The sequence below is a fragment of the Pediculus humanus genome, genomic scaffold, assembly GCF_000006295.1.
Source record: "Pediculus humanus corporis 1103172107457 genomic scaffold, whole genome shotgun sequence".
Classification (NCBI taxonomy): Eukaryota; Metazoa; Arthropoda; class Insecta; order Psocodea; family Pediculidae; genus Pediculus; species Pediculus humanus.
The window spans coordinates 1-15,229 of NW_002987077.1; the positions used below are offsets into that span (position 1 = coordinate 1).

The 15,229-nt window shown below is 28.4% G+C and overlaps 3 protein-coding genes across 3 annotated transcripts; 2 read left to right on the forward strand and 1 right to left on the reverse strand.

Moving 5' to 3' along the window:
* Window positions 1-1,664: 1,664 nt before the first annotated feature.
* Window positions 1,665-3,799, reverse strand: Phum_PHUM105540 (uncharacterized protein; the record flags this gene model as incomplete). The annotated part of the gene is made up of 6 exons (XM_002423990.1): window positions 1,665-1,940; window positions 2,058-2,290; window positions 2,381-2,656; window positions 2,857-3,047; window positions 3,165-3,648; window positions 3,772-3,799. 6 exons carry the CDS (start codon window positions 3,797-3,799, stop codon window positions 1,665-1,667), a joined length of 1,488 nt encoding a protein of 495 aa, XP_002424035.1.
* A 721-nt stretch (window positions 3,800-4,520) lies between these two features.
* On the forward strand, window positions 4,521-4,868 carry Phum_PHUM105550 (acidic ribosomal protein P1, putative; the record flags this gene model as incomplete). The annotated part of the gene is made up of 2 exons (XM_002423991.1): window positions 4,521-4,643; window positions 4,788-4,868. 2 exons carry the CDS (start codon window positions 4,521-4,523, stop codon window positions 4,866-4,868), a joined length of 204 nt encoding a protein of 67 aa, XP_002424036.1.
* Window positions 4,869-5,717: 849 nt separating this feature from the next.
* Phum_PHUM105560 (clathrin heavy chain, putative) lies at window positions 5,718-14,109 on the forward strand (the record flags this gene model as incomplete). The annotated part of the gene is made up of 24 exons (XM_002423992.1): window positions 5,718-5,759; window positions 6,916-7,141; window positions 7,262-7,411; window positions 7,739-7,924; window positions 8,011-8,219; window positions 8,303-8,476; window positions 8,559-8,861; window positions 8,941-9,312; window positions 9,392-9,664; window positions 9,737-10,018; window positions 10,104-10,322; window positions 10,397-10,662; window positions 10,742-10,891; window positions 10,992-11,222; window positions 11,313-11,496; window positions 11,580-11,772; window positions 11,848-12,005; window positions 12,112-12,384; window positions 12,490-12,807; window positions 12,895-13,137; window positions 13,237-13,407; window positions 13,498-13,608; window positions 13,698-13,884; window positions 13,988-14,109. 24 exons carry the CDS (start codon window positions 5,718-5,720, stop codon window positions 14,107-14,109), a joined length of 5,043 nt encoding a protein of 1,680 aa, XP_002424037.1.
* Window positions 14,110-15,229: the final 1,120 nt, after the last annotated feature.

The window sequence follows — 15,229 nt, forward strand, 5'->3', positions numbered from 1 at the left end:
CGTGGGTCAAATGCAAAACTGATGAAAAAAAAAAATATTAAATATTAATGTTTTGTAAAAACACACACAGTTAAATTGAAATTCTATGAATTAAATCACAATTAAAAAAAAAAAAAAGGAAAATTGTTACCAAAGGTGAAATAAGTTTGTCAATTCATTAGTTATTTAAGTCCAAGCTCAAAGGAAATTATAAATAGATGTGTTGGTTATAAAACCACATGATTTGATAATTTACTTCGCCTATCCTAGTCATATGGGAATTACCTTTTTTTTTACTGTATTCAATGAAGTCAAAAAAAAAAATCATTGAATATTTTATTTATTTATTTATTTATGACGCATTTAATCTTTAAACTTTATATTGTATTTCTTGAATAATTTTAATAAGCTGGAAACAAAAAAAAAAAAAAATTTAATTGTATATAAAACAACCACACCAAATCCTTGAATGACACCATGTTTAAAAACATGGGGAATTTTTTTGTTTAAACATTATATAAACATTCCATTTATTATAAGAAAGTAAAAAAAAAAATAATAATATATTTTCGTGCCAATTAAAAATTTAACATTTTTTACTTTTCAATTTAAAAACAAACAAACAACCTTCGAGTTTTATTTAAATAAATAAATAAAACAAAATAAATTTGTGGGGGGTAAATAATATAAACATTTAATTATTTCGTTTTCTTTAATGTCAAATAAAAATTATTTATATATATATAAATGAAATTTTAAAAATTAATTACAATAATAATAATAATAATAATTGAAAAAATTGATTTTTTTTTTTTTAAATGACGTTCGATGTAAAAACGAAATACTAATTAATATTTTATTTACTTTAAAAAATAATAATAATTTTTTAACAAATTATCATTTTATCAATAAAATCAATAACTTAACGAATTTTTTTTTTTTTTTTGAGATTCATTCTATTGATTTCTATTATCGATTTTCTTTTTAAAAGCCTTGATAAAAAAAAAAAAAAAAAAAAAAAAAACTTCTCTTGACGACTAAATTTTGCCATGAGTCACTTAACTTGTCTGACTAGTTTTTATATTTCATGTTTTTTTTTTTTTTTTTTCTGGGCCTACCATATTTAACAATGAATACTTTAAAAAAAAATAAAAATAAAAATTTTGTTTGAAAAAAATATCTTTAAAATTTTCCTTATTTTCTTCTTCTTCTTCGGTTTTAAAAACTTTTTCTTCTTCTTCTTCTACAAATGCATTTTTTTTTTTTTTTTTAAAAAAAAACGTTTTGGGGACCCAACTAAAAAAAAAAAAAAAAAAAAAATCCGTTTTTTTTTACTAACGTTTTCAATAATTTAAAAATTTTGATTTTTTGCAATGTTATTATTTCTTATAAAAAAAAATTAATGATTATTTATAATTTTTTTTTAAAATTATTGTTAGGTAATGGCGATTTTTAAGAAACGATTACCTGAAAAATGATTTCGAATTAAATAAAAACCGCATTTAAAAATTTAAATATTCATTTAATCTCAACATAATTATTTTTCTTCCATGGAGTCATTCAAAATCTTCTAAAAAAAAAAAAAAAAAAAACAAACCGAACGATAAATATATTTAGTTAATAAATAATTTAGAGTTGGTGATAAATTTAAAAGCCGTATTTATTTATTTATTTATTTGATTCCTTTATAAGGTACGTACGTCGAGGTTAATATTACTAAATTGTGATTCCAAATCTTTTTTTGCTTCCAGCATACGAGATCTTGCTTTTCTAAATGCTTCGAGAACAGAATTAAGACTGGATAAAATAAAATCTTTATTTTTTTTATTATTATTCCCAATCGTAAATTCTGGATCGATTTCATTTTTTTTTAAAAATTCCGATTGATGTAAAATACTTAATTTTAAATTTATTTCACCGGAAGGTATCGTTTCAAAACCGAATCTACTCACTAATTCTGCCTGGAAAAAAAAAAAAAAAACAACGACGCCATTTTAAAAAATTTAACACTAAAAATTATTATGTAAATTTAATGAATAATCGTAAAAAAAATTACAAAGTATTAAATTATTTCTCACTTTGGGATAATTTGAAAGACCCACGTAAAAAATATCTTCCAACTCGGATCCTCCTCCTATAAAAAATCTTTCTAATTTTGACCTAATTTTTTTATCAGCGGCTCTCCAGCATTTTAAATTAAATTCATACATTCCTGGAGAATGAGGTAAAGAAACGTATGTGTAACCTTCGTGCCTGTATCTATTGTAATTATCAATTGATAAAACTTCAAATATAATTTCGGGTAACGATACTGAAAATTCTAAAAGTTAAATATTTTTAAATTTTTTGTCTTTTTTTTTTTTTTGTAAAATCTGATAATTATTATTATTATCATAAACACCTTTAAATAACTGAAGATTTGCATATAAATTAAATTCGAATAAATGAGAAAAATATGCCGTTCCGCGAGAGTTTTGTTTTGAAATGTGAGTTATTCCGAATAAATCATCAGAGTTGAAAATTTCCCATTCTGGAGGCATTTTAACAAAATATTTAATGTAAAGATTACTGTATTCGAAATTTTTGGCACTTATTATGTCACCCAGTACTGTTGTGTATAGATTATTTGAATCTCCGGAAAAAAAATCAGATCCAATATGTAATTTTTTCATTTCGTCTTGGTGATGGAATACCTAAATAACGACAAAAAATTTTTAAAAATGTCAAAAATGACAATTTAAAAAAAAAAAAAAAAAATACTTAAAAGCCATTGTAATATATGAAACCTTAGATTAATGAAAAAAATAATTAAATATATATATATATAAAAATTACTTGCTCTTGTCATAATTTCCATTTCTTTCGTATGAGAGTTACTTGTAATGTCGTTTGAAGCATGAAATAACCAATAATAAAAAGATTTTTTATTATCCCCATTTCCCGTCTCTAATAAATATGGCTTAGATTCAGATTTTGAAAATTGTGGGGTCATCTCCAACAAATTATTCGAATCATTATAATTTAACATGCATAAAACTTCATAATTATTTTCATTATTTTCATCATCTCTAAAAATTTTAACTACTTGAAAAAAATGAAATAAATATTTTTCGACTAAAAACGCATTTAATATTTTTTTTTAATATAAGTATATATGATACTTATAACCCATAATCAATACTTACCCATTGTTTGAATTTAAATCAATCATAATAAACATTTTTTGAGAAGGGCTCTTGGTTGAGTTTAATTTATTTTTGAAATTTGGATAACTTATTATTTTAGATTTTGGTATTTTTTCAAGCTTCTTATTGCTATTTTTAAAATCGATTTTCAAAGTTTTTTTTGTATTAAAAGGCATACAAAAAACATTTTCATCGATTGAAAAATTATCAACATCTACAAAACTAAAAAGTTTTTCAGGAAGTTTTTTTTGACTGAAATCTCCTTTGAGATTGCTATGGCAATATTTAACATCGAGCTCTCCTTTCTTGTCTGAATCTTTGAATTTGACAAATTCACTTTTATTAAAAACTTTTTCTTGCCAATGAAAAACATATTCTTCTTTTTCATAATTTTGTTCCTCTTCTGCGAATGAAATAGTTTTGGGAAAATCTTCCGCCTCAAAGTTTGGAAGTGGTATAAACCAATTTTTAACTGGTTTTAACACTACTCTAAAATTTAAAATTTTTTTATATAATAACTTATTAAAATTACTTATAATTAAAAAATAAAAATAAACATACTTACTTGATTTTAAAATTTTCAATTGGATCGACACAATGGTAGTACCCCGTCGTATATTCAGATTCACATTCATAAGACATTTTATTTATCTAAAATTAAATTAAAATAAAATATTAAACTAATTAGAATGAATTTTGTGACACTAATAATATATATAAAGTAAACATTATTATAATAAAACATAAATAAAAAGTGTAATGAAAGTACTAAAGTATAAGAAGTAAAAGTAAATAACTTATTACCAAAATATAATAATAGTTTTAATTTTTTTAACTGTCTACAATTTTTTTTAAGTAATATCAGTATAAAAATAAATTTTCTTATATTTTAAAAAAGTAAAAAATATTTTCAAAACAATTTTCGTCATGGCAACGTAACTAGCAGTGTTACCAACACAAAAATCCCTGAATGTTAAAACAAGTACAATTTCCCTTTCCGTTATTCCTCGTGCATACTGTACAACTCGACAGCAGTTTATTATTTTGCGTTGCCTCGTTTCGTGTCTGTTAGACTTAAAAGTAAGTTTTTTTAAATTTATTATTACAAATAATAATTATATTTATCAATGTTTTAATTTTCTGCAATTATTTATAATTTTTTTGCAAAAATTTTATTGTATAAATTTAAATTAAATTTAAAATGATGATTCAATTTATCATCTCTCGACTGAGAGCCATGATGATTTTGTCCCAACGTACTGATTTCCTTTAAATATTATTGCATTAATTAGTGTATATAAAAGTATTTAAAATATTTTACTTAAATTAAAAATCATATTTAAATTTTTTTGCAGAATGCGTTACGTGGCCGCATATTTGTTAACAGTCCTTGGCGGAAAGGATAGTCCAGTAGCAGCAGACATTGAAAAAGTTTTAAGTTCTGTGGGTATTGAAGCTGAAGCAGAAAAACTTAAAAAGGTCATCAGTGAATTAAATGGCAAAAAAATTGATGATCTTATTACAAAAGGAAAAGAAAAATTAGCTACCATTCCTAGTGGAGGAGCTGTTGCTGCATCAGCTGCCGCAGCTCCTGCAGCTGCTGCTGCTGCTGGTTCACCACAGAAGAAGGAAGAGAAGAAAGAAGCCAAAAAGGAAGAACCTGAAGAATCTGATGATGATATGGGTTTTGGCTTGTTTGACTAATTAATATAGTATTTTTTTACTAAGAATGTCTGATTACATTGTTTTTTTCCTTACTCGATTTGTAAATTTCTTCATTATTTTTTTTCCCATACTGTATCACTTTAAAGCCGTTTTAAACATTCATACATAATTTATATATGTGCACTACAATCTAATTAGTATTTACATGATTTTCTATAGAAAGTGAAATGAACGACTGCAAACATATTTTTGCAGTTTTCATTTAGATGTAGATTAGAGGAATTAACTGTTACCACAACAGTATTAAGTAAATGCATTTAAATTCGCATTATAAAGAAATACATATAAGACATGATATTAATATGAGATATTATTAAAAATTTCAACAAAAAGATACACATAATTTCAATAAAAGTAATTTTAAAGATATTTAATTTATCAATTTGCTATGTTGATGAATAATTTTTCATCATAATCCACAGCTATTTCGAATTATGTAAGGGAACGCATGCGCGCATAATGAATCAATATTTGATGTGGCATTCTTATAACCGCCGCGTATTGAAATCCGGCTCCAGTTTTTATTTAAAACTAAAAGTTCTTAAGCAAACAATGTTAATTGTTTAATTTTAAATAAGAAAAAATTTTAAAATATAATATTTTACAATATATATATAAGCGTATTTTTAATTATCGGGAAACTGAATTGTAGGACTATTTTTCGTACCTGTCGTTTCTGGTAGCCATGTTTTGAATGTCAGAATCGGTATCGGTTTTGTCATGGTGTAACTGTGTGTATATAGATTTTTTGTGAACCGATCGTGAGAGAGAATTGGACGAACGTTATTAGTTTATTAGATTGTTGTGATTAATATTTAATTATTCAAAATGACACAAGGATTACCGATACGTTTTCAGGAACATCTGCAGGTAGTATTTGTAATGGAATAACGCCCCTTTTTTAGCATATTGAATTAACTTTTTGTTAATTGAGTTGTTACTTTAGTATTTTTTTTTTTTTTTAGAAACTAAATTTTTTTACAAAATTTTTTATTTTTACCTTACTTTACATACTGTCAAATGTAAAAAAAGGTCACCTCGACCCACACAAATTTAATTGTTATTTTGTTGAATAATGGAAATTTAGGTAATGATTCTCACTTTCAGAAATTAAAATTTACAAAAAAAATGCAATTATTATGCTGGAATAAATATAATACATGTCTAATTTTAAAATTTTTAGAGGATTAAATAACAAATTTATTACAATAAAGTATAAGACAAATAATAATGTCACAACCTGCTTTATTAATAATCATAATTTTCATACAGTTCCTTTCCTGTTAGAGCATGTTGCAATATTGAAACTCAAAATTACATTATTAATTTATTATTTTTTTACTTAATTTTATTAAATTTAATTTAATTAAAATGAAATTTTTCACTTTATCTTCATTACACCTTTTATTTCAGATTTTTTACTTTAGTTTTATTAAATTTCGAAAGCAGTCGGTTATTTTTTAAAGACATTTAACAAATTTCTCGAATCATTTTTAAATTTGTTAATTTCATAATAAAATTTATATATGTAGGATTCAGCAACTTTCTAATAAATTTAACATTTTTTTAATGGTAAATGACAATTATTGTAAGGTGTAAAAAATGCATTTTTACATTTATAAAATACACAGAAGATAAATTTGGGAAGTTTTTATCTAACAGTCACCTAAAAAGATTTCATTTCGAATGCATACAAAATACATAACTAAAAAATCAAACTTGAAAAAAAATTTATTTTATATTCTTTGAAATGGTAACTCTTAAGTTAACTCAATTAGTGTTGATCTTCTCTTGTTAGTTTGTTTAACATTTACAAAGGGTCGGTGACTCTTAAATTAATTTTCTTCATACTCTAATTAAATACTTTGAATAATAAAATGAATTATTTTTATATTAAATAATTGTTAAATAAGATAAAAATCCTCGACTTATCCCATTTGAAATTTAAAAAATGGTAAAATATTATTTAAAAAAAAAATATTTAAAATAATTAATTAATAAAATACTTTTTTTTTTTTTTTTTTAGCTCACTAAAGTGGGTATCAATCAGAATAGTGTCTCATTTGGGACACTCACAATGGAGTCAGATAAATTTATATGCGTCAGAGAAACAATTGGTGAAACTTCACAAGTTGTAATCATTGATATGAACGATGTATCAAATCCAATAAGACGTCCAATATCGGCAGATTCAGCAATTATGAATCCAGCTTCTAAAGTGATAGCTCTAAAAGGAAAAGCTGGTGCTGAAGGTGGAATTTTTTTAGCATAAAATTATTTTTTTTGCCAAATTTAAAAAAAAAAAAGCCTGTCGGAAAAGATGGAGGAGAATCACTGATAAAAATTTTGTTATACTTTTTTTTTTGTTCCAGCTCAAAAAACACTTCAAATATTCAATATAGAAATGAAAAGCAAAATGAAAGCTCATGCGATGACCGATGATGTCATCTTTTGGAAGTGGATTTCATTGAACACTTTAGCACTCGTAACGGAATCATCAGTCTATCACTGGAGCATGGAAGGTTTGTAAATTCCATATAATAAATTAAAATTATTGAATTTTATGGAAAAATAAAATGTTAAAAATGCCAGTTAATTTTGTGGACTTTGAATTTAAAAATGCCTATTTATATATTAACAATTTATCTTGTGTAAAAAAATATTCGAAAAGAGATAAAATCCTTATCTTTCAGCCAAACAGTGTTTCTTCTCATAAATGTCTCAATTTATGTCTGTTGTAATACTACTAACTTACTTTATATTACCATTTAGATTTTTCAGCAAAATCCACAAATTTTTTTTAAAATCGAATATGAATTTTATTATATATTAAAATTGTTAATTTTTAGGTGATTCAACGCCTCAAAAAATGTTTGATCGCCATTCTTCTTTAAATGCATGCCAAATAATAAATTACAGAACTGATCCGAATCAAGCATGGCTTTTACTTATTGGTATTACCGTTCAGGGTAATCGTGTAGCAGGAGCCATGCAATTGTACTCGGTTGAGAGAAAATGTTCACAACCTATTGAGGGTAAATAATAATTGAATGTTTTTTTGTTTAAAAAACTTAAATTAATCAATTATTTAAAATGATATTTTAATATCATTCACTTTTAGGTCATGCTGCTGCTTTCGCTCAGTTTAAAATGGAAGGAAATGCGGAAATGTCAACGTTGTTTTGCTTTGCCGTGCGATCCGTTCAAGGAGGTAAACTTCACATAATTGAAGTAGGTCAGCCTCCGGCTGGCAATCAACCTTTCACAAAAAAAGCAGTTGATGTTTTTTTCCCTGCCGAAGCTGTTAATGATTTTCCTGTTGCAATGCAGGTAATTTTTAATGTCGTACTTTTTCTTAAAAAGTTTTCTTTTGTATAAACATGACATTTCTCCAATACGATGTATAATTTTAGGCAAGTCCAAAATACGACGTTATTTATTTAATCACCAAGTATGGATATATTCACTTGTACGACATTGAGACTGCAACTTGCATTTATATGAATCGAATAAGTTCCGATACTATATTCGTGACTGCTCCTCTTGAGGCTACCGGAGGCATCATCGGAGTTAACAGAAAAGGACAGGTATAATTTACAAGTTTTAATACTCGAGTTATAATGCGCGTATTTTATTTTGAATTTATTTTAATCGATTTTGCTCTTGCAGGTTTTATCTGTTACCGTGGATGAGGACAATATTATTCCATACATCAATACGGTTCTTCAGAACCCTGATCTTGCTTTGAGAATAGCCGTCAGAAATAATCTCGCGGGTGCTGAAGATTTGTTTGTTCGCAAGTTCAATCAACTGTTTCAAAATGGACAATATGTGGAAGCCGCCAAGGTTGCAGCAAACGCGCCAAAAGGTATTTTAAGAACTCCTCAAACAATACAGAGATTTCAACAAGTTCCTACTCCTTCAGGACAAACCTCGCCTCTATTGCAGTATTTTGGAATTTTACTAGATCAGGTAATTAAATAAAAATAACAATAATAATTAAGTCATATGTCGTTTATTAGTATTAAAATTATTTTTTGAACGTTCTTAGGGTCAGTTGAATAAATATGAATCGTTGGAATTATGTCGACCTGTTTTGCAACAAGGGCGTAAACAATTGCTTGAAAAATGGTTGAAAGAAGATAAACTTGAGTGTTCTGAAGAATTGGGAGATTTGGTAAAACAAGCAGATCCGACATTGGCACTTTCCGTTTATTTAAGAGCAAACGTTCCCAACAAAGTCATTCAGTGTTTCGCAGAAACTGGACAATTTCAAAAAATTGTTCTTTACGCCCAAAAGGTTGGGTACACTCCCGACTACATATTTCTTTTGCGCAATGTGATGCGAGTTAATCCGGAGCAAGGAGTAGCTTTTGCTCAGATGCTAGTACAGGATGATGAACCATTAGCAGATACAAATCAGGTATATCAGTTTTTCAAAGCTTTTATTTTTTTTAAATTTTCCATATCTTTATTATTAATTTTACTATTGTTATTTTTAGATTGTGGATATTTTCATGGAGCAGAATATGGTTCAACAATGTACAGCATTTTTACTGGATGCTTTAAAAAATAATCGACCGTCCGAAGGGCCTTTACAAACTCGATTACTCGAAATGAATTTGATATCGGCTCCTCAGGTCGCGGATGCAATTTTAGGAAATCAAATGTTTACCCATTATGATAGAGCTCACATCGCTCAATTGTGTGAAAAAGCAGGCTTACTTCAGAGAGCTCTGGAACATTACACTGATCTTTACGACATTAAAAGAGCGGTTAGTTTCACTTCTGAGGTATTCGTCGATTTTGAAGAAGAATGTCACACTGATTATAAAATTTTTTATTAGGTCGTTCACACCCACTTGCTAAATTCCGAATGGCTCGTTGGATACTTTGGAACTTTGAGCGTGGAAGATTCTTTGGAATGTTTGAAAGCAATGTTAACGAATAACATTCGTCAAAACTTACAAACTTGCGTTCAAGTTGCTACGAAATATCACGAACAACTTACGACAAAAGCTCTCATCGATTTATTTGAAAGTTTCAAAAGCTACGAGGGTTTATTTTATTTCCTAGGATCGATCGTTAATTTTTCGCAAGACCAAGAAGTTCATTTCAAGTACATTCAAGTGAGTAATTCACTCGCAAATTAATTTCTATTTTTAAGTTTAATTTAAATTTTCACTTGTTTATTTTTTTAACGTACGACGACAGGCAGCTTGCAAAACTGGACAAATCAAAGAAGTGGAAAGGATTTGCAGGGAATCAAATTGTTACAATCCGGAACGTGTGAAAAACTTTTTGAAAGAAGCAAAATTAACCGATCAATTGCCCTTGATTATTGTGTGCGATCGTTTCGATTTTGTGCACGATTTGGTTTTGTATTTGTATCGGAATAATCTACAAAAATACATTGAGATTTACGTGCAAAAGGTAAGTTTTGAAAAAAAATTCAGTTAACTGAATCTACGCTCGACCGAATTTATTTAATTTAATATTTATTTTAGGTGAATCCGTCTCGCCTTCCCGTTGTTATCGGAGGCCTGTTAGACGTCGATTGTTCTGAAGACATAATTAAAAACCTAATATTAGTCGTAAGAGGTCAATTTTCAACTGACGAGCTAGTCGAGGAAGTGGAAAAAAGAAACCGTTTGAAACTTTTATTGCCTTGGCTCGAATCGAGAGTTCACGAGGGTTGCGTCGAATCGGCGACTCATAATGCTCTCGCAAAAATTTATATCGATAGCAATAATAATCCGGAAAGATTTTTAAAGTAAGTTTGATTTCTTCATAAAAATACCTTTTTTCATTTGACAAAAATCTATGACACGTTTTTTTTTTTCTTTAAACAGGGAAAATCAATTTTACGACAGCAGAGTCGTCGGAAAGTATTGTGAAAAAAGAGATCCACACCTGGCATGTATCGCCTACGAAAGGGGTCAATGCGACAGGGAATTGATTAACGTTTGCAATGAAAATTCACTCTTTAAATCCGAAGCTCGGTAGGTGTTGTAAAATTGTTGCTAAATTTCAAATTGCTTATTTTCGATTGAAACTTGCTCTAAAGTTTACTTACACACATATGAATTTTTGTCAATTTAGGTATTTGGTGAGAAGATGTGATCCGGAATTGTGGGCTGAAGTATTAAGTGAGAATAATCCGTACAAACGTCAACTGATCGATCAAGTCGTTCAAACGGCTTTAAGTGAAACTCAAGATCCCGAAGATATTTCGGTCACGGTTAAAGCATTTATGACCGCGGATTTACCGAACGAATTAATTGAACTTTTGGAAAAAATTGTTTTGGACAATTCCGTTTTTAGTGATCACAGGTATGTCAGATTTTTTTATTCGTTAGTATGACGCAAAAAATTTTTTTTTTTTTTACCTTGCAAATTTAATTTCAATAATTTTTTAAATAGGAATTTGCAAAACTTGTTGATTTTAACGGCCGTCAAAGCCGATAGAACTCGAGTTATGGAATACATAAATCGATTGGATAATTACGATGCTCCGGATATCGCTAATATTGCTATCAGTAATCAATTATACGAAGAAGCTTTTGCTATTTTCAAAAAGTTTGACGTTAACACTTCTGCTATACAAGTGAGTAAATGAAGAAATTATTCACAAATTAAAAAGAAATTTCGTTGAATTTTTTTTCCCCCCCATTTTTCCTTTTTTTGTAGGTTTTAATAGATCACATTCAAAATTTGGATCGCGCCTACGAATTTGCCGAAAGGTGCAACGAACCTGCCGTGTGGAGTCAACTTGCTAAAGCTCAGTTGCAACAAGGAATGGTCAAAGAGGCCATCGATTCATTTATCAAAGCAGACGATCCCTCGGCTTACATGGACGTCGTTCAAACGGCTAGCAAAACAAGTAAAATAAATTTTTTTTTTTTTAAAAAAAAAAACTAAAAAAACTATAAATATATGAATCCATTTTAAATTACAGACAGTTGGGAAGATTTGGTTCGTTATTTACAAATGGCGAGAAAGAAAGCTCGAGAGTCTTACATAGAAAGTGAACTTATTTATGCTTATGCAAGAACAAATCGATCGTCCGATTTGGAAGAATTTATATCGGGACCTAATCATGCGGATATTCAAAAGGTGATTGATTTAAGTAAAATATTATTATTATTATTATTATTATTACTTATCAATTAACTCAGGTTTTTTAGTAATAAATCTATTTTTTTTTTTTTTTTTCTCGCAGATCGGTGACAGATGTTTCGAAGACAAAATGTACGAAGCTGCTAAATTGCTTTACAATAACGTGAGTAATTTTGCTCGTCTTGCGATTACTCTCGTTCATTTGCGGGAATTTCAAGGTGCCGTAGACTCGGCGAAAAAAGCCAACAGCACCAGGACGTGGAAAGAAGTTTGTTTTGCATGCGTCGATTCGGAAGAATTTCGGCTTGCGCAAATGTGCGGGCTCCACATAGTGGTGCACGCCGACGAATTAGAAGATTTGATAAATTATTATCAGGTGTGTATAAATTAAAAAACGTTAAAATGCATGTGTTTGTATTAATTAAACCGGGGGCTGAAGTATTTAATTTTTTTTTTTTTTTGTCTCTTTAAATTTGTCCAGGATAGAGGATATTTCGAAGAATTGATCAACCTTTTAGAAGCCGCTTTAGGATTGGAAAGAGCTCACATGGGAATGTTCAGTGAGCTGGCTATTTTGTATTCCAAGTATAAGCCGAGCAAAATGCGTGAGCATTTGGAACTTTTCTGGTCGCGAGTCAACATTCCAAAAGTTTTAAGAGCTGCCGAACAAGCTCATTTGTGGTCCGAGTTGGTTTTCCTGTACGACAAATACGAAGAATACGATAACGCCGTCATTGCGATGATGGCACATCCCACGGAAGCATGGAGAGAGGGTCATTTTAAAGATATAATAACCAAGGTTGGAAATTTGAATTGTGCGGTATTAATGCATATAAATATTTCGTAACATCATCCTTTTAATTTGGAATTTTTTTTTTTATTAAAGGTTGCCAACATAGAATTGTACTATAAGGCTATACAGTTTTATTTAGATTATAAACCGTTGTTACTCAACGATATGTTGTTGGTTCTCGCTCCCAGAATGGATCACACTCGCGCAGTCAGTTTCTTTACCAAAGTTAATCATCTGCAACTCGTAAAACCTTATTTACGCTCAGTCCAAAGCCTCAATAACAAAGCTATAAACGAAGCACTTAATCAATTGCTAATCGATGAAGAAGATTACCTGGTGAAAATTTTCATTTAATTACTCTTGAGATGAGACCATCGGAATAAAACGGAAGGAAAGAAATAATTTTGATGACAATATTTTTTTTTTTTTCGATAGGGTCTTCGAACGTCGATTGACGCCTTTGACAATTTCGATAACATTGCTTTGGCACAGAAATTAGAAAAACACGAATTAACGGAATTCCGTAGAATCGCTGCGTATTTGTATAAGGGAAACAACCGTTGGAAACAATCCGTCGAGCTGTGTAAAAAAGACAGGCTTTTTAAGGTTTTTTTTTGGAAATTTTTTTTTTTTTGTTCGTTTTATTTTTCTTTTGATTCATTTTATATATTAATATAATAATTCCTTTTGATTTAGGACGCCATGGAATATGCGGCAGAATCAAAAAATCCGGAAGTTGCTGAAGAATTGTTGGCTTGGTTTTTGGAAAAAGAGTGTTACGATTGCTTTGCTGCTTGTTTATTCCAAGTAAAATTGTTTCCATTTTTTTTTTAATTAATTAATTAATTAATTGTGTAATAGTTATCTTGAAAAAAAAAATTTTATTTTTAAAAAAGTGTTACGATCTTCTACATCCCGATGTTATTTTGGAACTCGCTTGGCGTCATAACATTATGGATTTTGCCATGCCCTATTTAATTCAAGTTCTCAGAGAATATACGAGTAAGGTAGACAAATTAGAAGAAGCTGAAAGTCAAAGAGTCGAAGAAACAGCACATCAGGAAAATAAACCGATGATGATTCGTAAGTTTGTAAAATTTCCCATTCATTATTATTTAAAAAGTGAAAAGAAAAACAAAATGGTGTTGAAAGCATGTTAAAATTTTTTTTTTTTTTTTTTTTTTAGCTGAACCACAGTTGATGTTAACTGCTGGACCCGGAATGATGGGAACCGGTTATGCGCCTGCATACCCGCAAACGGCTTATTCTCCGAATCCAGGAATGCCTTATCAAGGCTACGGCATGTAACAACGCATCATTCGCAATCGTATTAAGTTATTTTTATTTTTTTTTTTTTAACTCTTCAGTAAATAATTAAGAAAGATGGAAAGATGCCGGTTACGCGCCTGCAATTATCACCAACAGCTTATTATACGGAATGCCAGGAATGCCTTATCGAGGCAACGGCATGTACCGCATACAATCATACAATCATATTAAGTTTTGTTTTTTTTTTTATTAGTAAATAATAATTATTTTTAAAGGCTTTCATTTGACACACACACACAAGTTTTGTTTTCTGTTTTCAACGTTTAAAAAGTCGACGTATTACCGTAAATCAGTTTTTTTTTTTTTTTTATTAGTTTGAATTGTATCTTTAACTACTATTAGAAAAAGGCAAATTTAAAAAAAAAGCACGTGCAAGATAATTGATTTCTCGATAATAAAAAAAAAAAAAACAGTTATATAAAATGAGTTTTTCATATAATCTCTAAAGGATTTGGTATTTTTTGCCTTCTTTTATAAATATGCTTTGTATAAAAAAAAAAAAAAAAAAAAGCCGGTGAAATTATTTAAATGGTGAACAATCGATACACTTATTACAACCCGGTGAGAAGGAATTTCGCTTTAAAAATCTTGGTTTCAACCGTAAATATCAGGCTAATTTGTTAAGTTTTGTTTTTTTTTAATGGTAACCCTGATATAAAATATTAGTAGAAAACCCATATATATGTTTAATTTTCAACGTTACTTTTCTCTGGTCAAACTTGCTCCTCCCCCTTTTTTTTTTTTTTAACCTCCTTCAAATCATAATAGGGCAAATATTTATTTTTGTTATTTTCGCTTACCGAAGGATTTGAGATGGACTCTCCTTCGATTCAATTCTCCCCCCCCCCTCCTCCCTATACCAGTTTTTAAATTTATTCAGATTAATTTTTTTTTTTTTGTTATATTTTTAAATCGTGTAACTCATGTTTTCCTTTTTTTTATTATTATTATTATTATTATTTGAGTAGGCAATGATGAAATAAATAGAGTTTATTTTAAAAAAAAGTTTACATTTTTGTAATTTATAACATATTAATTTATTTTTTTATGATTAATAATTATACTATTATTATTATTATTATTATTACTATTAATGGTA